At 49.5% G+C, this 25,427-nt stretch overlaps 1 protein-coding gene across 3 annotated transcripts; it reads right to left on the bottom strand.

Moving 5' to 3' along the window:
- Positions 1-812: 812 nt before the first annotated feature.
- On the bottom strand, positions 813-24,388 carry GPR35 (G protein-coupled receptor 35). Of its 3 annotated transcripts, XM_084780802.1 has the most exons (3): positions 24,139-24,388; positions 12,482-12,697; positions 813-3,243 (listed from the first exon to the last, which is right to left on the bottom strand). In XM_084780802.1, the coding sequence occupies exon 3, from the start codon at positions 3,231-3,233 to the stop codon at positions 2,322-2,324; it is 912 nt and encodes a 303-aa protein (XP_084636928.1). In that variant the 5' UTR covers positions 3,234-3,243; positions 12,482-12,697; positions 24,139-24,388; the 3' UTR covers positions 813-2,321. The 3 variants fall into 3 exon arrangements, with proteins under 3 accessions (XP_084636928.1, XP_084636927.1, XP_084636926.1); XM_084780801.1 differs by lacking the exon at positions 12,482-12,697; XM_084780800.1 differs by lacking the exons at positions 12,482-12,697; positions 24,139-24,388 and adding an exon at positions 6,860-8,093.
- Positions 24,389-25,427: the final 1,039 nt, after the last annotated feature.

The following is a 25,427-nucleotide window of genomic DNA, read 5'->3' as shown; positions in this document are numbered from 1 at the left end:
CAGAGGACTCTAGCATGTGTCAAGTTGATAAAAAACAAAAAACAAAACAACAACAAAAAAAAAAACCCAAACTACCAATACACAGAATGGGCTTTAGGGAAGGTGTTTGTAGAGCACGAGCTTTTTCACAAGTTCTCTGTCAGATGCAGTTTTTAACAGTTTACCTTTAGATGTTCTAGTGTGTCCCAGCACCTACTCCAGTGGCCCTGGCCAGTTCTAGCTGGCCTTGTCCAGTAGTGGTATGGGGTTCAGCCTTCCTTTTTCCAACAAGTTTTCCTAATATGCTTTTTTTTTTTAAACATTTATTTACTCGGAGCTATGTGGCAGGGCCAGGGGACAACTTCTACAATATGGTTCTCTCCTAACACCATCTTGGTTCCTGGGATTGAACTCAGGTTGTCAGGTTTGCTTGCAAACACCTTTGCCAGATGAGCCATCTCACTGTCCCATCAGTTTTTAGTGTGTTGGTTTTGCAGCTTTTGTGTAAAGACCATCCTTCACTTTGCGGCCCATTCTTTGCATCATCAGGACAGATGGCCAAGCCTTGCCTGTGGGAACATGGGAGTGTCCCATAAAGCTGAGGTTACCTGAGGAGAGTGGAGCTTTGTCTTCATCAAGGCAGGGTGTACTGCTGGTGCTCTGGGTAGGGAACTGCTACTACACACTAGGGGGCACTTCAGGGGCCCCAAATATCTGTTTTCTTCCCTTTCCAGTGCTTCCACTCTTCTGTCAGTCAAGCTACTTAGAATAAGTGTCTGTTTTTGTAGTCTAGAGGCAAATACTCAGAAAAGAATCATAGGCACATACACGTATATCATATATTTTATATTATGTAGATACACATATCATCCCTTCCAAGGTCAGAGAATACTGCAGAAGGGTGGGTGGAAAGAAAGGAAGAACCCAAAGGAAGACTGGCTGAGTGTGGTAGAAGCCATTTCCTCTAGCTTGGGCTGATTATCAGCCATGAGCAGGAAACCTGCTGCCATGACCCACTGCACTCCTTGGCCTACAACCACAGCAATGCAATAAGCAAACGTCTACTGTGGGAAAGGAGATTAATGTTGGTCATGGAACGGTTGGCATTTCCTCTTACAGGGAGATGAGCATCAGCAGACCTGGGGTCCAGCCATGGCTCCCTCATACCCCCAGCTGCATCTTGTCTAGAGCCAGCATCCAGGGTACATGTGAGGTGGAAGTGTACTAGAGATTGGTAGCCTGGTTTCTGTGGTTGTCACCCATGCTGAGTGGGGCTTTTCAGTGAGGGAGCCACCCAAGAGTCACCATGCTCTTCTAAGCAACTCCAATAGACCAATCTATACTGGGATGGAATCCTTCCTTTGGTGTCTGCAGGGTGAATAGACTTGGTTTCTGCAGAAAAGGTCATACAAACTACGGGTCAGTTAGGCAGTAAGTGCTGGATGAAGAGGGAGTGGGGAGGGCCAAGTCCCAGTCTGAGGGACTCTCGCCCTAGGTATGGCTGCAGCATTCGGGCCAAAACAAATGACAAATCACAGAGGGAGAAGACCGGGGACACCACACCTCCAAATGTGTTCTGATTCCAAGCTGGCTTTGTGGCTGATGGCCTGGTCTCCGGATCCATCACAGCCTTGGGCCACATCCTCAGAGAGCGTGGGTACCAAGCCAAATGTCAATCTTCCTCACAAACCAAATTCCAGGAGACCACTACCACAGCCAATTGGCCTTGCGATCAACAGGCCCACCATACAACGGAAACGCCACCAAAGAAGCCCAGGACTTCAACAGCAGTGTTACTGTCGAACATGGCTTTATGACCACTGGGTCTCCTGAGCTGGAACCTTCCAGAACAGAGAACCAGAGCAACATTAACAGCATGGGCCTTAGAGGACAGACTTCCAGATCACAGCTGCTACCTTCTTGCCTAACCTTACATGGGACATGAAGGCTGGAGGTTCCAAAAAGGAAGCAGCCATCAGAGGGTCCTCTGAGATGATGTCTCCTGGCTTTGTTCCTTCTTCGCCCTTTACCACTTGCACCTGGGTGGCACCGAGGTCCTTTCCAGGACTATCTCCAGGGGAGAGGTCTATTCTGAACTCAGTGGCTGGCCATTAAGGCCCCATTTCTGTTGCCCCAGGGGCTCTAGACATGTTCTTGTCCCAGGCCCTTCAAGATGGACTTCAGTCTCAGTCCTCTGGCTCTTTCAGAAGAGCAGGTACAGTCTCTCTAGGTCACCTGGACCTCCCAGAGTGCTCAAAGCCCACAGCAGGTTCAGGTCGATTTGGGGGCTCCTTGCTAATATCAGAGGTTTCTTTGGTCCGTGTGGCACTTGTTCACTTCTTCTAGGTGATGGTCAAGCTCTGAGAATCTTGGCTCTTGTGGGGTATACTGGAGGATGTGGCAGCCTTGGTTGCATCCTGGAACTCCTTGGCCATGTAGTAGTAACAGATGGCATCTAAACAGCAGTTGAAGTCTGAGAGTTTGCCTGTGATGGTCAGGGCGCGGCTAAAGGCATGACGGGCAGCACACGTGTTCAGGCCCAGAAAGTACTGCACTGTCAGGACCACATGCAGTGGCAGGAAGCAGATGATAAACACAGCAAGATTGGCCCAGACCATACGGGTGGCTTTGTGGGTGGCCTCTGCCTGCTCCACATCAGTGGTCGGCCTCTGCACCAGCGCAGTGATAACCTGCAAAGAGCAGAAGACTACTATGGCCAGTGGCAGGTAGAATCCCAGCATGGAGAAGATGGTGGTGGAAGTGTGCCTGTTGTGGCTCCTGAAGCAGAAGCCACCCTCCTGCAGCCCCAGGCGCCAGCGCACTAAGAGGGAGGTGACCACCACCACCCAGAGGGCCACACACACTGCTCCTGCCTGCCGCGGGGACCGCAGCTCACGGGCACGTATCGGATGCCGCACTGCCACATAGCGGTCCATAGCAATGACAGTGACCAAGCTTATGCTCATGTATCTGTTGACCAGGTAGATGCCCTGTGAGAGCTGGCAGATCGGCGTGTCTGAGGTGTGCTTCAGGGAGTACAACATGAAGGGCAAGGAGCAGAGCAGGCAGAGGTCAGCCGCAGCAAGGTTGGTCATATAGACTCGGGTCTCTGTCCACTGGTGCATGCGGCAGCAGAATACCCAGAGTGCCAGGCCATTGAGTAGCAAGCCCAGCACCAGCAGCAAGATTGAGTAGACGCTGAAGACATAGTTGACTGAATCAGGCCATGTGAGGGCTTCACAACTTGTGTTCATGGTCCTAGGGCTGCAGGAGAGTCAGGAAGTCAGTGAAGGTAAGTGGAGGGAAGGATCCCAGGGGAAGGCCCTACCCAAGTCCCAAGGCCTGCCCACCTCTGTGTAGGAATTCTGGAGCAGGCACTCATCACACTACGTCCCTACGTCTACACACCTTTCCCAGAGAAACCACAGAAACTGTAAAATATCTCAAAGTCGCCCTCAAGGCCTACAATCTCTGGTCACTGGACAGCTAGAGAGACCAAAGCCTCCAGAGACGATGGGAAGACCTAATGCTGCTGTGACCAGCTCAAAGCTAGAGACAGAATGACCGCACCCATCTCCCTAGCCCTCCTCTCCTTGGGCCAGCCTGTTGCAGGAGAGATGGAGACGGGTGGAGTGTCTACAGTCCTGTCCAGGAAGCCTCCAACTCTCTAGAGCTTAAGTCCTAAGCAGAGACCAATGCCCACCAGCCTTACCCAGCATGCAGCTCTCAGCAGGAAGGTCTCAGAGACAACTCCACCTATGGGCTTAAGGATCCCAAGGCTGGGTCTTATGGCTTTCTGCTCCCAATCCGGTTGCAAAAGGACATTTGCTTCACAGGTGTTGCCGGTGCTCACTCTGCCTAGTCTGTCCCCCAAAGCCCAGGACAACAGATCACCACTGGAAAGCTGTGGCAATTTCTGACGTGCCACCACTAGGCCTGGTGCATCCCATGGGCCCATCCCAGGCTCGTGTCTGAGATGAGGGCTGTCTACCTTCAGCTCATGGGTGCACAGTTTTCCTAGTGGTAATAGCCCTGTCCCTCCAGGACCTGGATGTGCTCAGAGGCTCCTGACACTGCCATTGTCAGGAACATCCCAAGGCCTCTGTCCACACTGGTCCCTTGCTCCCCTATCCACTCTCTAGGATAAGGCCCAGGATGGTTACTGAGCCCTTCAAGCCCTACTTCGGGGGGTGGGGGGGGTTATGTGGCAGTGGTCTGACATCAAGGATATGACAGGTAGCACGGCAATCAGATGCCCTCACTCATCTTACTCTGGGGCTAGTCTCAGCTACTCCACCATTGGGGTGCTGGTGTGACTCCAGAGCATTGAGTACGAGGTTGATTTAAGAAACTGCCAGCAGCTGGGCGGTGGTGGTGCACGCCTTTAATCCCAGCACTTGGGAGGCAGAGAGGCAGGCGGATCACTATGAGTCTGAGGCCAGCCTGGTCTACAAAGCCAGTCCAGGACAGCCAGAGTGACACAGAAAAATCTTGTCTCAAAAAACAAAAACAAAAAAGAAGGAAGGAAGGAAGGAAGGAAGGAAAGAAAGAAAGAAACTGCCAGCAAGTGCAGGGTCCAGACACGCTAGACACCTGGCCTACCCCCTTGTTCCTCGTGGAGGACCAAGACCAGGAAGGGCTGCAGGACTGAGTGGCTCATAGGTCTAGGTGTCCCGCTGGGGAAGATGACAGAGGAGAGCTGGCTTCCAGGGAGAGTCAGGCATGTTTCCTTCCCCACACAGGAAATGGACAAGCACCAGACCCAGTGATTGCAGACAGGGAGGATAATGAACACTAGACTGAGCCAAGGCTCATTTCTCTTTGGTCCCCAGGGAACCTACAAGGCCACAGTCCATTAAAGAAACGAGGCACAGATTCCGGCTCAGATGAATATTCGGCTATCATATTTTTGTGTCTAATGTCCATATCTGAGAGATTACAACAGCCTATTTGCCAGAAATCAGTTTCAAGAGTGCTGTTTGGCTTTTGTTTTCCTTCCATACGGCCCAGAGTTCTGAGGCCCTTAGGGGAGGCTGAGCTCTCAGGGCCTCCTCAGAGCCCCTGACACTGTCCACTAAGACGTTCTTTCCTGTCTGCTCTTCACTCCCAGAAGCAACCTGTGGAGCCTCCAGCAGAAGTCCCTGGAATTTGTTCAGTATCCAATAGGAGCATCTAGGGGCCTGGGCTGCCTATGGGGAAGGGCTCCGTGCTGCTAGCATCAGGGCTCCCACCTGAGGCCTCTGCACCTGTAATCATGGCATCACCATACAGTCTTACTCTCTACCTCTGGGCTTGGAAGGAGCAGTCTGGCTTCTCAGTGACCCAAGCCTATGGAGGTGAGACATGGGACTCTTCCTTGGGCCCTCTCTAATGTCCACTGTCCTACATGGTTATACGGAGGCCTTTTGCTACGTACCCAAGCTTGAAACTTTCAGACCGGTCTCAATACAGCCCAGCATTTTGTAGGGGCAGGTCAAAAGCTCTGTCTACTTAAATGACAACACAGAACTCTAAGGAAGAAAGATTCAAAGAGGTCAAGGTGCTTAGAAGAAACACCCTGCTGGGGCTGGAGAGATGGCTCAGTTAAGAGCACTGCCTGCTCTTCCAGAGGACCCTGGTTCAATTCCTACCCATATGGCAGCTCACAACTATCTGTAACTCCAAGACCTGACACCCCTACACCAACACATGCACATAAATTAAAATTAAATAAAATATTAGAAGAAGAAGAAGAAGAAGAAGAAGAAGAAGAAGAAGAAGAAGAAGAAGAAGAAGAAGAAGAAGAAGAAGAAGAAACACCCTGCTCAGGGAATCCTGGCACTTTAGGATACTCCCCCATAACGTTCCGGACTTCAAGTCCCAGGGCCCAGCTACAGCCAACATGGCCCAGCCTTGCCTCAGTGCAGCACACAGGGGACTGTAGCCAGGACACTTGCAACTGCATCAGAGTTGCAGGTGAGTTGCCATCAACAGGTGCTTGGGGGAACACATCCAGTGCCTGGATGCTCACGGTTTGGTTTGGAGACACTGCCAGTGGCTGCTGGGTTGGGGAGATGGCACCTTTAGGGTAGTAGCTTCTACCTGGTATGAAATGTGGGGCTGACACTGGGAGGGAAGCCAGCTGTGCTCAGGGGAGGCTCTTTCCTGAAATAAGCCTGTGGAGGCAGATGGAGAGCCTGGGCCTACCTAAGCCCATCCCTCAGCCACCATGATGTCTGAATGGGGTTCCATGGGCTTCTGAGAGCTGGTTTGCTCATACTCAGGCCTAGGGGCCCCACCCACTGGCTGAGATATGAGGGCAGGAATAAGACACTATCAGAATAACACTGCAGAATTATTATTCCGAAACCACTGGTGCTAGAGTGCCGACCCCTTCAGAAATGCCCTGAGTCCTATTAGAGGCGTGTGGCTGGACACCCCGTTTCTCAAAGGCACAAACAACTTTTTTCTCTTCTAGTTTTCAAGTGTAAGACACCACATACAAAACAGACTTTGAAGTCTTGAATGTGGTAGGCACCAAGGCTGGAAATATCCTGTGTTACTTCGTATTTCCTGCTTGCATCATCTCCTCCCCACCTCAACCCCTGTGGAGAATAGCGCACTGGTCCTGAGTGTGCTTCTGATAGCTCCCCCAAGAAGCGTACATACCCTGAGGACCCAAGTCCCCAGCCCAGCCCCTACTGTGCTCAAGCATAGCCATCTGACATAGCCCAGCTTAATGTCACCCACGTGACCTAGCCCATCCCTACCTCATCCAAAAGATCTCATCTCTACCTCACCCATCTGACAGACCCCAGCCCCACCTCATCTGACAGACGCCAGCCACAGCCCATCCCCACCCTCACCTCCCCTGGTGGACCCCAGCCCAGCCCCACCTCACCTGACAGATGCTGCCCAGCCTGGCATCATCAAGTGATAAGGCTCACGCAGCTCTGGCCCATGTGGAAGCCTGTCACACCTGTCCTCACTGGGGCTGAGGAAGGCCAGCCTCACAGCTCGTTCTCTCTCTCTCTCTCTCTCTCTCTCTCTCTCTCTCTCTCTCTCTCTCTCTCTCTCTCTCTCTCTCTCTCTCTCTCTCTGTCTTAAGCCTGCCTGCAGTAAGCTGAGTAGGCTGTTGGGTTTATTGATGACAATAACAAGGAGGCGGCAGCTTCCTGCCCCCACCTCCTGCACTGCTTTCATCAGCCCTGAGGCTGTCTTGAAAAGTGGGGATTTCTGGAAGGGAAGCTGGTATTTGCCACCTCTCTGCTGATACCTACAGAGAAGCCTCAAAGAAAGCAACTTGTAATGACTAACCAGGCAGCCTAGCCCAACCTTTAGATACTTCCTCTTTCTCAGCTCACTTCATTCTTTTTCATCATGACAGGGTGGGTCCCTGCTGTGTCTGTGGTCACAAAATGGCACCCTGCTCCCTGCTCCCTGGCTGGAGGTAGCAATGCTTCCTCTCTTCCATGCTCGCGAAGAATGTTTTTGACAGTCACGTCCCACGTTCCTACCTCACAGATGACCCAGATATGTGGATGGACAGAGGCAGGTCTGGCTCAGCCAGCCCACAGACAACTCCAGACAGGTCACTCCTGACCTTCTACCAGCCACACCCACTTCTTCAGAAACCTTTCCAGGGCTCATTCTCTTAGTCCAGATTGGTGCCTTACATCTGTGGGGCTCGGCAGGCATTCTTTGCCACAGCCATCTTCATTCAGAGCTCAGGGATCTTTCCCTGGGCCACAGGACACACTTCTTGCAGATTTCCTTCCTAGGCCCAAATGCCTGAGGGGCCAATGAGCCCCACAGTGTTTCTGTCTTCAAAGACAGCAAGGGGCTAGGGAGGGCTTCACTTCTTCATTTTCCAGAGGTGGAAACTGAGAGTCAGAGAAGAAATTCACTGGCTAGGGTGTCACGGTTGGTGGCAGCTTTGGGACCCACACCCTAGTCCCCTGCATCTCAAGCTGAGCTCCCTGCACAAAGGGAAGCCAAGCCCTAGTCTGACCTCAACCACTCTCTTCACTGTTGCCACAGGCACAGCCAGTGCCATTCACCACCTTTCTAGGTCTTGGTCCCAAGGTGGACACTCAGCCTGCTGTGGAGACTCCCACCTGGGGCCACCGTGCTTCCGGAAGTGTCTCCTCTCTGGGTACTGCACTGGGCTTTCATCCTCCCCATTTCCCCTCCCTCCTCAGCCTCTGGCCACAGGATCTGCCCTGTGGGTCAGTAGAGGGTGCTGCTGGGTAGAGGCTTGGTCCCTTACTGTCACGTGGCCTGGCTCTCGGGGCAGGGCATCACTCTAGAAGTTTCTTCCCTCTGGAGAGCTAGCTGGGACAGTAGCAAGCAACATCAAGACCTCCCACCACCACCACCACCACCACCACTGGGCTTCTCCCTGGCAGCAGCCTGGTGACCTAGAGGGCTATACATTCCGGAAAGACACTCCACATGTGGGGGTCATGCTGGCCTCTGAGCCACCATCTGCTCTTGGGCAGGGAATAAGCTGGCCACACCCCTGTCTCCACCTCCCACCAAGCCTCTACTTGTACTCTAACCTAGGCTCTTCAGGGGACTCAAGGCACCACTCACCACCCAGCCTGCTCTATAGGGCTGCCCATCCCTTTTCTCACAGGACTTAGGTCTCCAGACCCTTCTTTTCATACACCAGGCCCAGCCTCAATGTCTGTCTGTCTGTCTGTCTGTCTCTGTCTGTCTGTCTGTCTCTGTCTCTGTCTCTGTCTCCGTCCCTCTCCCTCTCCCCCTCCCCCCCCTCTCTCTCTCTCCCTGTGAATCAGGATGTAGCTCTCAGCTACTGCTCCAACATCATGATGCTCCCTGCCATGCTCCCTGCCATAATGATAAGGGACTGACCCTCTGAAACTGTAAGCCAGCCCCCTATTAAACATTTTATTTTTTAAGAGTTCCTTTGGTCATGGTGTCTCTTCACAGGAATAGAGCACTGGCCAAGACAGGTGCTCAGGCCTCCAGGCAATTGGAGTGCAATGCCCTGCCCTTGAGGATTAATGTACTGTGGCCACCCACCTCCAGAGCCTGAGGTTGGGGTTGGGTAGAGCCTCACCTTCCCTAACTACCTCCCTCAGCGGACCTAGTGCCTAAGGCAAAAGGAACAGTAAGGGTGACCCTGTCTTTGTCTACAATATTGACACTGATCTACACAGATGTTTTCCTCAATTGTCTTACTAAAACAATGCCTTGAAGTCTGTTTGTTTTAGGGCTTCTTAAGTGTTATGCCTGGGGCTGGAGAGATGGCTCAGTGGTTAAGAGGACTGACTGCTCTTCTGGAGATCCTGAGTTCAGTTCCCAGCAATCCCAAGGTGGCTCACAACCATCTATACTGTGATCTGAAGCCCTCTTCTGGCTTGCAGGTGTACGCGCAGGCAGAGCACTGTTTACATAATAATAATAAATAAAAAAAGTGCTATGCCCTAGCTAGTGAGCATTTGACCACACACAGATGACACAGCCCCAGGAGACACGATCGGAAGGCAGGACCCTCTGTGTCCTTGACCCTGGCTGAGCAAGATAGGGTCCTAGCTGAAGGGTGTGAACTATCTCCCAGATCCGCGCAGGCACTTTCACTTCTCTCTTCACGGCATCAAGTCTTGAAGTAACATCTTCCTGGAAAACACCCCTCCCCCACCCGATGCCCCAAAGCCAGCAAAGACATGACCCCGTGTCTAATGTTATTTTGCTGAGGGCTTCATGGACTAGAATCCACAAGGGGCGGGTGCAGAGTGGAGGCTCGGGGTATGAGCCTCACTCATCCATTGGTCCTGGATGGTCCAGCCTCTCTCCTTTCCCACTCTGCTCTCACACCAGGTCTTTCCTGGAGGACACCAGTCCCCAGCCTGCCAAGGCCACTTCCCTTTACTTCACAAGCCATATCCCCACTTCACAGGACAACAAGGGGCCACAAATGGTAAAATCCTCGAACTCCACTGAACCAGAGCCCCTCACCTTCTTAGGACCCCAAGCTTTCCATCTCCTAAGATCCCACTGGAAGCCTTCCCCGCTGTCTGGAAGCCCCCCAGCATTCAACCCGTTATCTTTTCCAGGAAATGGCAGTGAGACCCCCCTAGGCACACCCTCCTTCCATCCTCTCCCTCCCACCTTGGACCCTGCAGCCCCTCTGCAGGGCCTGGCTTCAATGACCCCTTTAATCTCAGCTGTCTACTTCGTTTTTTGTTTGTCTGGTTGGTTGGTTGTCTGGTTGGTTGGTTGGTTGGTTGGTTTTTCAAGACAGAGTCTCTCCGTGTGTATCCTTGGCTGTCCTGGACTCACTTTGTAGACTAGGCTGGCCTCGAACTCACAAAGAGCTGCCTGCCTCCCCGAGTGCTGGGATTACAGGCGTGTGCCCGGCAGCTGTCTACTCTCTCCCACTCTCCACTGCAGCTGCAGGGCACTTCCCCTGCCACACTCCTGCTGCTGGAACCTGGGGAAAGCTACCATCTTGGTGCTTACCTTGTCAGCATGTCAGTATAACATGGCCCAGACTTTTTCTGGGGAGTAACTTTTACAAAACCCTAATCTGCCAGCAACACACACTCAAGTATTTGGTAGAAGTGGCAGGATCTGGGGTTCTCCTGGAAGACCCTCTCCAAGTAAGCCTGGGGTGGGAGTGGAATGTCATTAAGCAGATGTGACAGAGGTGACCCGGTGGGGACTGGGGACTGGGACATTGTTATCTCTGCCTTAGCCCTGACTTGTCTGTGTATTTGAACCTTTCCATATGTTTGCATGAATAAAGAAATGAGTGCACAGCTGTGAGATGGTCTGTGAGTAGCAGAGCCCGTCTGTTATTCAGACAGAGTGGTCAGGCAGTTGAGGGGCGTGGTGCCACAAGGGCAGGGACTTGTTGTGGGTCCCTTCAATCTGAGACTTTCCCCTTAGAGCCCCTTGATGCCTGCACACCAGTCTCTCTTGGCCTTCCTGAACAGAGGAGGCTCCCCAGGCTCCCCAGGCTCCCCAGGGTTCCGCAACTTTCTGCTATCACAGCAAGAACCTAGACCACTGAAACTGATTTAGGTCATAAGTGACGGGGAGATTTCCTCTGGGTGTGAAGTGACATAAGCAGGACTTAGTAGACAGCAGCCACTTTCTGTATCTTTTCCTCAACAGAAGTGCCCTGTGGCCACTGAGATCTGCGCTGCCCACACACAGTCTTGTATCCATGCATGCCTTCCACAAAGCTATGAAAGTCAAAGGTGGGAGCTGAGAGATCAGGGCCTGGCTAGGCCTGGATCCTGGATTCACTCACCATCTTAGGTGTCTGTCAGGCCACACAAACATGCTTGTATTTTTCACTCAGACCAATTTAAAATGGTCTCAGTAAAAACGTGGCGAGGTGAAGAAGAACCCACCTTGGTTTCAGGAAAGGCACTGAGGTCATGCTCTTAGCAGTCGTAGCTGAGACCCCTGGACCCGGGAGTCCTCTGGTAAAATTGCTGGCTCTCTGAATATGCCCAGGCTTCCTGGAGATGAAGGCACAGCCTCCCACTCAGACATCCTCACTCTTCCGTGGAAGCCCTGGCTCTGCTGCTCCGTGGCTGCCCCCTAGGTGTTGCTAAAAGCTCCTGCAGGATGCTGCTCCCAGAAGCAGGACCCCTCACTCACAGGTACAATGACTATAGCTCTGGTTTGGCTGAGCGGCCTTGCCCACATCAGCCTCTCCATCTTCTCTGCCTCTGTCCTGGCTAAAACAGCACCTGGAGTTGATGCATAGCTAGTTCCACCGTCCTCTCATAGTGAAACTTCCATAGACCAGAAGGTTGAGAGCTTTGAGAGGAAGAAGCTGCCATAGGATGTTCAAGAGGCATGGTGAGGACACAAAGAACCCTGAAAGAATTTTGAATGAGCCAGGTGTGGTGGTGCACATGCCTGTAATCCCAGCACTCAGGGAGGCAGAGGCAGGCAGATCTCTGTGATTCTAGGCCAGCCTGGTCTACAAAGCGAGCCCAGGACAGCCAAGGCTACACGGAGAAACTCTGTCTCCAGGAGGGAAAAATAATCTTGAACACGGCTCCTAGAGAGCCCTGGGGAAAGCTAAGGGAGTTTTATGGGGCCTTAAAAGAGTTATGAGGGGAGCCATATGAAAGGGTCCTGGGAACACCCCAAGAGTCCCAAGGAGATTCTGAGATAATCTGAGTAGATCCTGAAGTAATCCTGAGGGCTCCAGGGGATCCTGAGGGGACACCAATAAGGCCTGAGAAGATCCCAAAGCACTCCTGAGAGAGTCCTGAGGGGAGCAATCAGAGTTCCCAGTCCTGTGGGGCTGCTGAATTGTGAGGGGGTTGGTTCTGAGTGGCCGCCACTGCCCTTCCTGCTCCGCTCATCCCTTTCTGGTAGGAGGCCAGCGCCTATCTCCAGCAGTGGATCTATGTCCTGAGAGACACGTGGGTGTTGTTCTTCCTTCTAGGAACCTCCTGTCCACTAGTCCCTCGGTGCCCACAGATGGTTTAGGTCAACGGGGCCCTCAAGACAAGTGAAGTATCCTTACCTTCTGCGCAAAACCTTGGCCAGAGATCACAGCAAGTGACTTATGACGGCAGGAGGAGGATCCCACAGGCGGAGGGTAGGTGCCGGCTCCAACACTGACCTCCAGCCTCATTTCCCCTGACGGCTCACTCACTTCAGGGGGTGCTCTTTTGCTCCAGGTGGGCCTTCCCAACGTGCAGCTGAGTTTTAGTGCTGCCAGACACCACTGTGGAATCCCCTGTGGGATGGTGGGATGGAACTTTGGGTGCCACCCAGGCCACAAGTTCCTGCTTCTTCAGCGCCTCAATACCTTTTTGCTGTCCTCAGATTGCTTATGTGCACTCTTGGCCTTCCTTCCCCTTTCCCTGACTGAAAGGCTGGCTTCGGGTCTCACGCCAGCCCCACTACTGGGGATGGTGTCTTCCCCAGCCTCTGGGAGGTTTCACGAACACTCTAAACCTTTCTAGCAAAATCCTCCCCACTCAACCCACCTCTAGTCTGGGTATCCTCTGGCTACTCCCTTAATTCAGAGCCGTGATAGGTTTCTGGGAAAAAAAAGCTCACAGGTCCTGAACTGTGCCAGCAACCTCAGACTAAAGGAATCTGGTGGGACAAAAATACCAGCTCATGCTGGGTGATGGTAGTGCACATCTTTAGTCCCAGCACTTGGGAGGCAGGGGCAGGGTGATCTCTGTGAGTTTGAGGCCAGCCTAGTCTACAGAGCTAGTTCCAGGACAGCCAGGGCTACGCAGAGAAAGCCTATCTCAAAAAACCAAAAACCAAACCAAAACAACAACCTCCTCAACAACAAAAACATAAAACAAACAAACAGACAGACAGACAGAGAGCGAGCCCATGTGAGTTGTGTAGTGAGCTTCTTGCTCGGCTGCAAGTGGAATGTCACCACCCAGAAGCTGACACCCAGCAAGAGAGGCCAGTCTCCCAGTGAAGGACTTTCACCATCAGGAGACCAGCCCCGTGCTTGGGTAGACTAAGGTAATGTGTCTCGGGTGGACAGGAGTTGGCTTAATCAGTACCCCAGACAAACAGAGGCAGCCTTCTTGAGAAACACAGAGCTGAGAGGTCACCCTTCCCTCTACCCCAGGGCCACCAGCTCACTGAGGCACTTCCTTTGAGGTTGAGCAAGATGTGGCTGATAGTCTTGAAAGCAGAAGAAGATACGTGCCTGAGTATGGTCAAGAGAAGACAGGCACGAACTACAGCTCTCTACAGCACCATGGCCACCCTATCAAACGGGAACACATCTAGAAGTTGAATAACAATCTCAGGGTGACTTCCTCTGGTGTGACTCATTGACCCCTAAGATGTTACAAACCCCAGAGGGGAGTGTGGGGGACTCGACCATGCTAAGCAAAATGAGAGCTGGGTTTATTATTTGACATGATAACCCCGTATCTGGGGATCTACCACAGACAGCGTGGGAGTGGTGAGCAGACACTTCAGGGTTAGCACTGCAGCGCAGACCTGCAGAGTGGCAATAGCCCAGAAGCCTCAACCTTCAACCTGCAGGGCTCCGGCTGAAGGAAGGATGCTGACACCGTAAATCATTGCATTAGCTGTAAGAAGCAATCAGGGTATTCTGTGTCTGAGATCTATTTCTAAGCCAGGCAGCCAGGCAGTGGTGGTGTATGCCTTCAATCCCAGCATTCAGAGGGCAGAGGCAGGTGGATTTCTGAGTTCCAGGCCAGCCTGGTCTACAGAGTGAGTTCCATGGTGGCTAGGGCTACATAGAGAAACCTTGTCTTAAAAAACAAAACAACAACCACAATAAAATCCCTCTCTCTGTCTCTCTCTGTGTGTGTGTGTGTGTGTGTGTGTATCTCTGTATCTCTCTCTCTCTCTCTCTCTCTCTCTCTCTCTCTCTCTCTCTTGCTCTCACTGTGTGTGTGTGTGTGTATGTGTGTGTATCCAGGGAGTATACTGGAACCTTATGCATGCTCAGTAAATGTTCTACCACTGAGCTATAACCTAAACCCTCTTTTTATCTTTTATTTTTATACAGCATCTTATTAAGCTTCCCAGGCTGGTCCTGAACTTACTCTGTATCCTAGGCAGGCCTTTAACTTGTGATCTTCTGGTATGGGCCTCTAGGTCAGCCTGGGAAACATGCCTGTGCCACAAGACCCAGACAATTTATGTTCTTTTAATTTTATTCTTTTTCATACTTACTTAAAACAACAACAACAGGATGTCACTGTATAACCTAGGCTAGTGTGATGCCTAGTCTTATGTCAACTTGACACAAACTAGAATTATCTGAAAAAAGTGAACTTCATTTAAGAAAATGCTTCCCTAAGATCTGGCTGTAAGGCATTTTCTTAATTAGTGATTGATGGGGGAGGGTCTAACTCATTGTGGGCGGTGCCATCCCTGGACTGGTGGTCCTGGGTTCTGTAAGAAAGCTGGCTGAGCAAGCCATGGGGAAAGCAAGTCAGTAAGCAGCACCCCTCCACAGCCTATGCATCAGTTCCTGCTTCTAGGTTCTTGCCCTGTTTAAGTTCCTGCCCAACTTCCTTTGATGATGAACATCAGTATAACAATGTTAACTCAATAAACCCTCTCCTCCTCAACCGGCTTTTTGGTCATGGTGTTTTGTCACAGCAACAGCAACCCTGAGACAGCTAACCTAAAACTCAAGATTCTCAGCCTCAGTATGATGAGGTTACAGGTGTGTTATACCATGCCCAGATAATTTGTAGCTTATTTATATGGAGCCAGGAGCTTGAGAAGTTTTGTTGTTTGTTTGTTTGTTTGGCTTTAATTCTTTTTGAGGCTGGGTCTCACTATGTAACTCTTGTTGTCTTGGAGCTCCCTATATAAACCAGGCCAGCCTAGAACTCAGAGATCCACTCGCCTCTCCCTGACTCCTAGGATTAAAGGTGCATGTCACCATGGCTGGCCTTGCAAAACTAAAATTTAAGAATCCTTAACAGTGAAAGTAAAACAAAGCCAGTTGTGTTACCAGTGGACAACATAACCTTCCCGCTCTTCCGAATGATTAGGAAACCAAGGCTTTCAGCCTGCTTGCAAAAAGAATGAACAAAAAAGGCTGTTTTCAACAATCATTTCCAAATATTTTAAAACTCGGTTTTGCGTATACGTGAATACATTCCAAAAACTGTAGAACATGACACAAACCTGCACTCATCTCAGCAACCACGCTTGGCGTGTGGCCCTGTTACCTAGTGCTGTGTGACTGAGAATGAGAGAACAAAATGACTGAGCACTGAGGTTAGGGTGAGGTGATCATGTGTGAGGCTAAGCAGACACTGTTATGATAGGAATTTGAACTGAAAGTGTCTGTTTTATACCTAACTCCTCTTTAAAATAATCAAGAAGCTGGGCAGTGGTGGCACACACCTTTTAACCCCAGTACTCGGGAGGCAGAGACAGGTGGATCTCTGAGTTTGAGGCCAGCCTGGTCTTACAGAGTGAGTTCCAGGACAGCCAAAAGTACACAGAGAAACTCTGTCTTGAAAAACAAAAAACAAACAAACAAAATCAAGAAATTTCTTAGTTCTATCCACTGACAAGGCCTAGACACAAATGCTTCAACCAATAGTGACAAGCACTCCTTAAGTCTACACCACAGGCTCTGAATACCGTTATCTCTTGCAAAGCAAGAGAAATTCTTTGGAAAGGCAGCCTAGGATGGAAAGAGTGTAAGATGAGCCTGGAGAACCAAGTGGCCACAAAGATGACAGAGGCAATACCCACCGGGATTCAGGCATCAACCCAGATTGGCTGCACTGGACAAAGGAGGGATGGTTTGGGTATCAACAGGATTCATTTAATGAAGTGGAATATAACAAGTTTAAATCCATGAATCTGCTATCACCCTTTAAAGTCCATCATTCAGCCAGGCGGTGGTGGCGCACACCTTTAATCCCAGCACGTGGGAGGCAGAGGCAAGTGGATCTCCATGAGTTCGGGACCAGCCTGGACAACAGAGCCAGTTCCAGGACAGCCAGAGCTGTTACACAGAGAAACCCTGTCTCAAAAACCAAAAATAAAATAAAGTCCATCATACACTTCGTAAGATGCTAAGGAAATAGTGTGGTCAGGCCTGTCACACCAATACCCCACTCCTGGTACCAACTGTCTTAGTTGTCATGGACCAGCTCAGTCGGGGAATGGTCCTTGGTTATGGGGTTCGTGAAGCATTGGTGGATGGAAGATAAGGCGGTGACAAACAGACAAAACTCATGAGAAAGTTTTGCACTTGAGTGTTTTATCCTTTCTGTATTTCTTGTCTTCTTAACCATGTACTTAAAATCTATGCTCAAACTGCTTTTTAATAAACTGCAACTCCTTGAGAAGCCCGAACTCATGCATTCAGGTGTGCCTTCTTCCCCTTAGCACCTATTTTTAGAAAGCCCCATACCTACTAGATACAGGCTTGCCCTGAAGTTATTTTGTGTATCAAAGCCAATGATCTGGTTTTACTTGCATTTAGTCCCTGAATTCCTCAGGCTCCTGCAGGTGACAGAGGAACCTATGTCTCCATCTCAGCTAGTTCTGACAGTTTCTCTCTGTGGCCCGGGATGACCTGGAACTTACAATGAATTCATGACAATCTTCCTGCCCTAGCTTCCCAGACACTAGGATTACCGGCATGACCCACCATACCTGGCTCTGTTAAGAATGTTCAGTCCATGACAGGTATGTATTGTAAACAAATGTGTATGTCTAGGGCGAAGGCTCAAAGAAAGAGAATCTCTAGGTTCAACTTTCAAGATAGATAGATAGATAGATAGATAGATAGATAGATAGATAGATAGATAGATACCATTTGCCTAGAGTGAACCAAGGAGTCACTTCTTTGACATCAGGTTGGACTCTCATGAAGGCAGCTCTGAGGAAATTCCAGCCACAAACACCACTGCCACATCTTCTGCTTTGGGGGCATGCTCCAATCATGACTAGTCCAGCTACCTGTAGCTGTTATGGGTCACTACATTTGGCCATGGAAAGCCTTGGTTGGTGACTCAGTGACTCTGCTCATCTTTCCACTGGAGAGCTTAGGGAGAGCTTCCTCGTTTGCTCCTGGATGGCATACAGTCAAGGCTAATGATCGGCACATATGTTGTGTGATGTTGGATCTGAAAGCTGTACACCAACACAAAATCTCCTTACAGTTTCTGCTTTCTGGGGTCAGTCCTGGAGACTTGTCTTCCATTTACCAACCCCTGGTACGTTACAATATGAAGGCCCAATAAAGGTTTTCCCAACTATCTCTTGCCTCCTTGTGGTAGAGCTGGCTGACCTGGCTGCACAAGGAGAAGACAAAAACTTGTTTTCATTCTCAAGGTCCATTTCCTCAAGTCCTTCAGCACTGAAACATGGATGGCCCCTGTCCTTAAGGTACCTGTGGACTCCCAGGTCACTAGCTCTCAGTGTGCACCTGGTAGACAGTCTTGTTTCAACAGCATCCAGCAAAGTTAATATGGCCTCACTTTATAGATGTTTTGATAAACGATTTTAGTGAAACATAGGATACTACAAACGAACCCCAGATACCCACCAGAAAAATTAGGGATAGAACTTAAAGTGACCTTGGAGCCTCTATTGAACACTGCCCTGAATCCGTCTGATGGCCACACCACTTCCTCTGTGGTAGCTGACACACAGGCCGCCACCTTGGCTTCTTCTGTTCTGACCTTTCCTCTCACAGTCTACTGTCTTCCTGTGAGCTCACCGTGGTCCTGGGCCCTACTCTTGTCATAGCAGATCCTCCACAAACTCCTACTGTCTCACCATTTCCTAAGCTTCTGAGCCCGAGCTGCCAGCCTCCATTCTGGCTTGAGCTGGAACATGCAGGGGTCTGCCTAACATGTGTTTTCTCTCAGATGCCTCCAAAGTGCTTTAAAATCAGTGCCCAGATGACCCCATTATCCAACCCTTTCATCACCCAAACACTAATTTTCCCTAAATTTGCCAACTCAGAGAGTGATATGTGAGGCTGGTTCCTCAATCCCCCTTCCTTACCTCTTTCCTACTGCCAATTAATCATCAATAAATTAAACAAAAACGCGATAAACCTATAGTAATCACTGAAAATAAAACAAAAAGGTAAGATGACTGATGGGGGAGAAAAATGGAATAGAAAACAAAGTGCCAACTATCCAAAATGGGAGAAAAAAGGAGAGCACAAGGGGTAGATGACATAAACAGAAAACAAAGATGCTCACTTCAAACCAAATGATATCAACAATTACTTAAACGTAGCCTGGTATGAACAATCCAGTTAAAAAGTGAAGATGAGCTGAGGAGATGGCTCAGCAAGAAAGAACACTTGCCATGGATGTGGGTTCTCTACTGGGACCTATGTAAAAAGTCAAATGCTAAGCTGGGCGGTGGTGGCACATGCCTTTGATCCCAGCACTCAGGAGGCAGAGGTAGGTGGTTTGCTGTGAGTTCAAGGCCAGCCTGGTCTACAAAGCAAGTCCAGGACAGCCAAGGCTAACACAGAGAGATCCTGTTTCGAAAAACCAAAAAAAAAAAAAAAAAAAAAAAAGCCAAATGTGGTAGCACGCATCCACAGCTATATCCTAGGACTTCTGAAGGAGAATCCCAGAAGCTCAAGGGCCAGCCAGCTGCAGCATGCATGGAAGAAAGGAGAGAGATCCGCCTCAGAAAAGAGTGAGAGAACTAACTTCTTTAGTTGTCCTCTAACATGTGTGCAATGGCCTATGTTCACATAAAAATAAAATTAAAAAAAGTGAAGAGGGTTAACGTGAACTTAAAAACCAGGAGGTTAACAATATGCTGGCTGTGTGATACACACTTTAAATACAAAGAAAAATTAAGAGTAAAAGGAAAACAATATAAAACAGTGAGTAAGTTGTAAGGCTTGAACATAAATAAGAAAGCGAGGTTGGGTGTATTCATGCCAAACCGACCAGCACTGAGTTTTAATGTCTTTCAAAGGAACTCAGAACAAGCAGCTAAAGTTGGTCAGGATATGTTACATGGGGGCACCAGTTGGCCTGTCCTAAATGGAACCTATAGGACACCGTGCCTAGCAACAGCAGAACAGGATTCTTTTCAAATGCATATAGAACCTTCTCAAAACAGGCTACACGTCAGGCTGTAAGGCATGTCTCTGTAAAAATAAAAGGCTTTAAGTCTGGCACTGTGGTATATGCCTGTAATCCCCCACACTCAGGAAGCTAAGGCAAGAGGATCACAAGTTCAAGGCCAGCCTGGGAAACAAAGGAGATCTTGTCGCAAAATGATAAACCAAAAACAGTGAAAAGGCTTTAAATAGGGCTAGAGAGATGGTTCAGAGGTTAAGAACATACACTGTTCCTCTGGGGACCCACACACACCCATACACACCCACACACCCATACATACTCACCCACACACCCACAAACACACACACACACCCATACACACCCACCCACACACCCACAAACACACACACACCCATACACACTCACTCCCACCCCCTCATACACACTCACCTACCCCATCCCCCTACACCCATACACACACACACACACACACACACACACACACACACACACACCCATACACACACACACACACACCCATACACACACACACACCCATACACACCCTCACCCACTCCCACCCCATCCCCACCCTCATACACACACACACATACACACACACACACACACACACATACCCATACACACTCACCCACCCCCATCCCCCTACACCCACACATGCCCATACACACACACACCCATACACACTCACACTCACCCACACCTGCCCCCCCACCCATACGTGCACACTTGTGCTCACGCACGCGCACACACACACACACACCACACCACACCACAAAGCAGAGTCTTTTTAAAAAGGCTTTAAGCTACACAGAGTATATTCCTTAAATATCACAAAACTTAACTAGAAATCAGTAACAAGAGCTAAGCTGGGTATGATGGCATATGTTTGCTATCCTAGTACTGATGCAGGGGGATGACAGTAAGTCCAAGACTAACCTGGCCTACATAGTGAGACTCTGTCTCAAAAAAACCAAGTTGAAAAGCTCCCAAATCAACACATTTAGAAACTATTTGAAGAAGAATTATAACTGAAAGAACATTAGAAAATAGTTATGAGAGAAGTCCATGCCACATTTGCAGGAACATTTGTAGCTTTCATGTTTATTTCAGGAGAGAAGAAAAAATTCCAATCATTGAGATGAGATTCTACTTCAGGAGGCTGGGAAACATCAAATTAATCCAAACAATCAGAAGAAAGAATACATGAAAGAAAGAATGGGATTTAATGTGTTAGAAAAAAACCAGAAAATCAGTTTTAAAGCTGGACCTGGCGTGAGCCTGTAACCACAGCTTGCTGGGCACTTAAGGAGGAAAGTCATGAGCTCTGGCTTCCTGCAGCAATTCCAACAGCAACCTAGATAACTTAGTAAGGCCTTGTCTCAAAAACAAAAACAAAAACAAAAACAAAAAGCAAGCAAACAAAACAACAACAACAACAAAAAAAACCCAAAAAACAAAAAAGCCAAAACTGGTTACTTGTAAAGGTAAATAAAACTGGCAATCTTCTGGTTAGATTGGTCAATGCAATATGGTTACTAGTCACTAATATAAGAAAGTAAAGACTAGAGAGGCTTCCAACATTAGGGTTGGGGGGCTCCCCTTTTGTGAGGGGTATAGGAGGGGAGGGGGTGGGAGAAGAGGGAGGGGGCTATGACTGGGATATAAAGTAAGTAAGTAAATAAATAAATAAATATTTAAAAAACAGACACTAAACCAGGTGGTGGTGCATGCCTTTAATCCCAGCACTCGGGAGGTAGAGGTAGGCAGAGTTCAAGGCCAGCCTGGTCTACAGAGTGAGTTCCAGGACAGCCAAGGCTACACAGAGAAACTCTGTCTCAAAAAAACAAAAACAAAAACAAAAACAGACATAAAAAAGTGGGGTAGGTATGTATGTGTGCACGCCTTTAATCCTAGCACTTGGGAGGCAGACATAGGTGTATCTCTGAGTACAAGGCCAGCCTGGTCTACAGAGTTCCAAGATAGCCAAGGTGACAATAGAAACCCTGTCTTGAAAAATAAAAACACAAACAAACAAACAAAAACCCCACCACCAACAATTTAAAAAGATATCAATAGCTTTAAATACATTTGACAACGTTGATAAAATGGCTGAATTTATTAAAAGTCATCCCCTGCCAAGGTTAGTATCGGAAGTACAAAACAGAATAGCTTATATGCATTCAAGTTCTTGAGTTCATAATCTTAAACCTTTCTACAAAGAAAACACCCCACCCTGTCAGTGTCCTTGGTGAGGTCCATTCTGCGTTTAAAGATAAAGGGAACTGAATCTAATTCAGAATGTCACAGAGCATCCTTTATGGCCGACTCTGTTCTCTCACCAGAACTTGACAAAGGTGTGAAGAGCAGTGTCACACATGAACACAGACATAAAAAGCATCCCCAAAGCCCAGCAAATGGAACCCCAGTGCTATGTAAACTGACAACATGCCATCAGCCAGAACCCCAGGAATGTAAGGCTAGTTTTAACGTTATCTGTCAGTAGAACTCATCACATAATAGGAAGAAATGGCATTTACATAATCTCATCGGTCAGAGCAGAAAACATATTTGACAAAATTCCTTAGCAATCTAGGACTGGAAGAACACGCTCCACACAAGATAAAGGACGGCCACAGGTAACCGGCAGGGAACCCCACATGAGACAGGGAGGGGCTGAACAATCTCCTTTGTACTCAGGAGCAGAGTGGCTCTTGTCACTGTTATCAAAATGGCATCAGGGGACCCAGCTAGAGAGTACAGGGCTGGGGGTGGGCGTGTGCTGAAAAGAAAAGGAGTGACGGTGTTGTCATCTGGGGCTGAAATGTGCATGTATTTACCAGGAGAAAAAAAGAAAGAAAGAAAGAAAAGAAAAGAAGAAACTTAAAAGTAACAGGTGAATTAGAAGATTATAGGATACTCTATTAACAGGCCCAAACAACATATCTCTACATAGCAATAAAATTAGAGTAAAAACTACAATACCATTTATGGACACTGAAACATTTAGGAATACGCTCTCAAGGCTATAAATACTGCTACGAGAAATGAAGGCAACCTTAGATAGATAGGAGAGAACGATACTCCTTCTCCTATCATGGCCTTCCACTCACCCCAAGTTCCACACACCTGGGTACACAGCCTTCTAGAGGTCCTCAAGACTTTAGCCAAGAACTCACACTCAGCCCTATGGGTAACTCTCTACTGCCCATGAGGCTAAGAGTCAAGTCCTCAAGTCCTGTAAGGTCTCTGCCTGCCCCTCCAGCCTCATCTGGGTGCTGTTTTCCAAGTCCTCTCCTCACACCACAGGCCCAGCCCTGAGGGTGCTAGCGCGGCCATGCTCAGCCCCCAGCTGCTCTACCACACTGTATGTTCATCTGCCATCTCATTGACTGCATGCCGAGGCTACCTGTGGATAGATAGGCCTCCCTAAAGGATCGTGGGCCCCAAGGTGGGGGTGCTGGACATCTTGGCCACATCTAAGGCACTGGAATAGGCAGTGTGCCTGCCACCCAACCTACACACTGCGATGTCTTCAGGATGAAGCAAGGTTGGGAGATGAAGAGATGGTGTAAGTGAGTGGCCCTCCTGCTAAGCATCCTTGCTGTGTCTGGAGGATGAGGGACAAGCCCAAATCAACTAGGATGCAGAGTCATAGGTACCAATAGCAGTGTTCTAACATGACACCTACCCAGGCCCTGGGTATTTACGGAACACAAACACTGTTCCCTGGCCCAGCAGCCCTCACCAGCTGAAGGCAGGCACACCTTCCTGGCAGGTGGACGCCTGGCCAGCTGCAAAGGAGCCACGTATCTCAGGACCTGAAAGTAAGCCCAGCCTGAGGTGTGGTCTAGGTGGGGGAACTGCACACATCCTTGACAGAGTCTCACACCGGAATGGCTAACAGGCGATGTGGCCCCAGCCCAGACCTGAGACAGCACTATGTGGGTGCTGTCTGAGAATAACAACAACAAAACAAAACAAAAAACCAATCAGGGGTTTTCAGCAGCTAGTGGATGGCTCAAAGCTGTGCAAATGTAGTTTAAGCTCCCTTTCAGCGGAGACATCTAGAAAGTGCTCTCAGCCAGTAAGGCCAGCCAGCTTACCCTATCACAGCAGGAGACAACAACAACAACAACAACAAAAAGCATCTGATAGAACAGCTCCACCCCAGGCTTTCTAGTGGATCCGGAGGCTGCAGTGTTTCCAAGAATAAAATGATTTTTCCATTAATTTCAAATGGAAGCAAAGCTGGCTTAAATCGGCAAATATCAGAAGATAAAAGAGACGAGAGAGGCGATGAGCGTAGTGGCGCACACCTGTAATCCCAGCACTCAGAAGGCAGAGGCAGGCAGATCTCTGTGAGTTCCAGGCCAGCCTGGTCTACAACAAAGTGAGTCCAGCCAAGGCTACACAGAGAAACCCTGTCTCAAAAAAAAAAAAAAAGTATAAGCTTACAAGTGGGAGGGAAGAAGGGGACACTGGGAAAGGGAGAGGGCAATGGCTGGCCTCTAAGATGCTACCAAGGCTTTGAGCAGCCCACCCCACCCTGTTTAGCCCGCTATCCCATGCTGCCCCTCCATGGCACCTGCCCTCAGGACCAGGTCTCCATACTCACCCTACAGACTCTGGACCTTCAAGATGGACTGAGGCTGGGAGGAGGGAGGGGTGAGAGAGGGCAGAGGGACAGCCAGGATTGGGCTGCACACAGCCTCACGAGGCACGCTTACCCACTACCCTGGAACAGGAAGTAGTAGTGCTGGGAAGGGGCTGGGCTAGTAGAGTGGCCAAAGTCTCCTGGGAAGGAGACATTCTCACACAAACACACCCAGCCCGCCCTTCTGGATCTGCCTGGTCCACCCTCAGCCCTTCCTGCCAGCAGACATACAGGGTACTCAGCAGGCGCTGTGTGGACACCACCGAAGACAAGCCGCGTTGAGAGCCTCAGCTCTTCCCAGAAACCTGTTGCTCTCATCAGGGTTGCTTTATACACCACGTGGCTTATAAACAGGGTTATCAAGACACTTCCAGAGGCTACAAGTCCAAAAGCAAGGTCTTGGAGACCGAGTGGCTGGTTCATGCCTGGTCACCTTGCTGCAGCCTCATATGGTGGGAGAGGTAAGGGGGCTCTCTAAGGTCCCTGCTATAAGGATGCTGGATTTGTTTTCTCACTGCTATGATACCTGACTTAAAACAACTAGCAGAAGGGTGGATTTGTTTTGGTTCATGAAAAGTAATATAGCCCGGCACGGTGGGGAGGTAGGACAATGGGCGCATGGGGTGCTGGTCACATCGCATCCAGTCAGGAAGCAGAGGTAAGTTTTGATATTTTTATTCTTCTGGGACTCCAGCCCAGGGGAGGGTGCTCTCCACTCAGCACGGGTCTGCTTCCTTCAGTTAGTATTCCTGGCTGATTCTAAATCCTGTCAGGTTAACGCCCAAGGTCCTGCCAAGCCCTAAGCCTGCTCCCACCCTGTTAAGCTAGTTCTGCAGGTCAGGTGACAGTGGGAACTGCCACTACAGAGATTGGCAAACACTAATAGCCCTTTTGTGGCCTCCACCTGTGTCTTAAACACCTTCCTAAGGTGCCAACTAGGGAGGGGAGACTTTCAGATTACCATAGCCTTGGAGTGCCACTCCCTGCCAGCCCTTTAACACTCTTCAGAGTCCATGGTGGCCAATGCTCACCCTTCCAAACCAAAGCCACCCTGAGGTGTTAACAGCTTGGTGCCTGTTCCTAGTTCTTGCCTGAGCTAGGCACCTGGAATTCAGAAAGTGGCAGGTGGAATCTAGCTGAAATGGTCCTGAAGAGTGAGCTGCAGCTCAAGTGCGCCTCCTGCAGGTCATTGGAGTGATGCACACCGAGGAGGGAGCCAAGGCAAACCATGGAGCTCTGAGCTCAAGTGG

This window comes from Acomys minous (assembly GCF_964271855.1).
Source record: "Acomys minous genome assembly, chromosome: 4".
Lineage (NCBI taxonomy): Eukaryota > Metazoa > Chordata > Mammalia > Rodentia > Muridae > Acomys > Acomys minous.
This window is presented reverse-complemented; position numbering and strand designations above follow the sequence as displayed.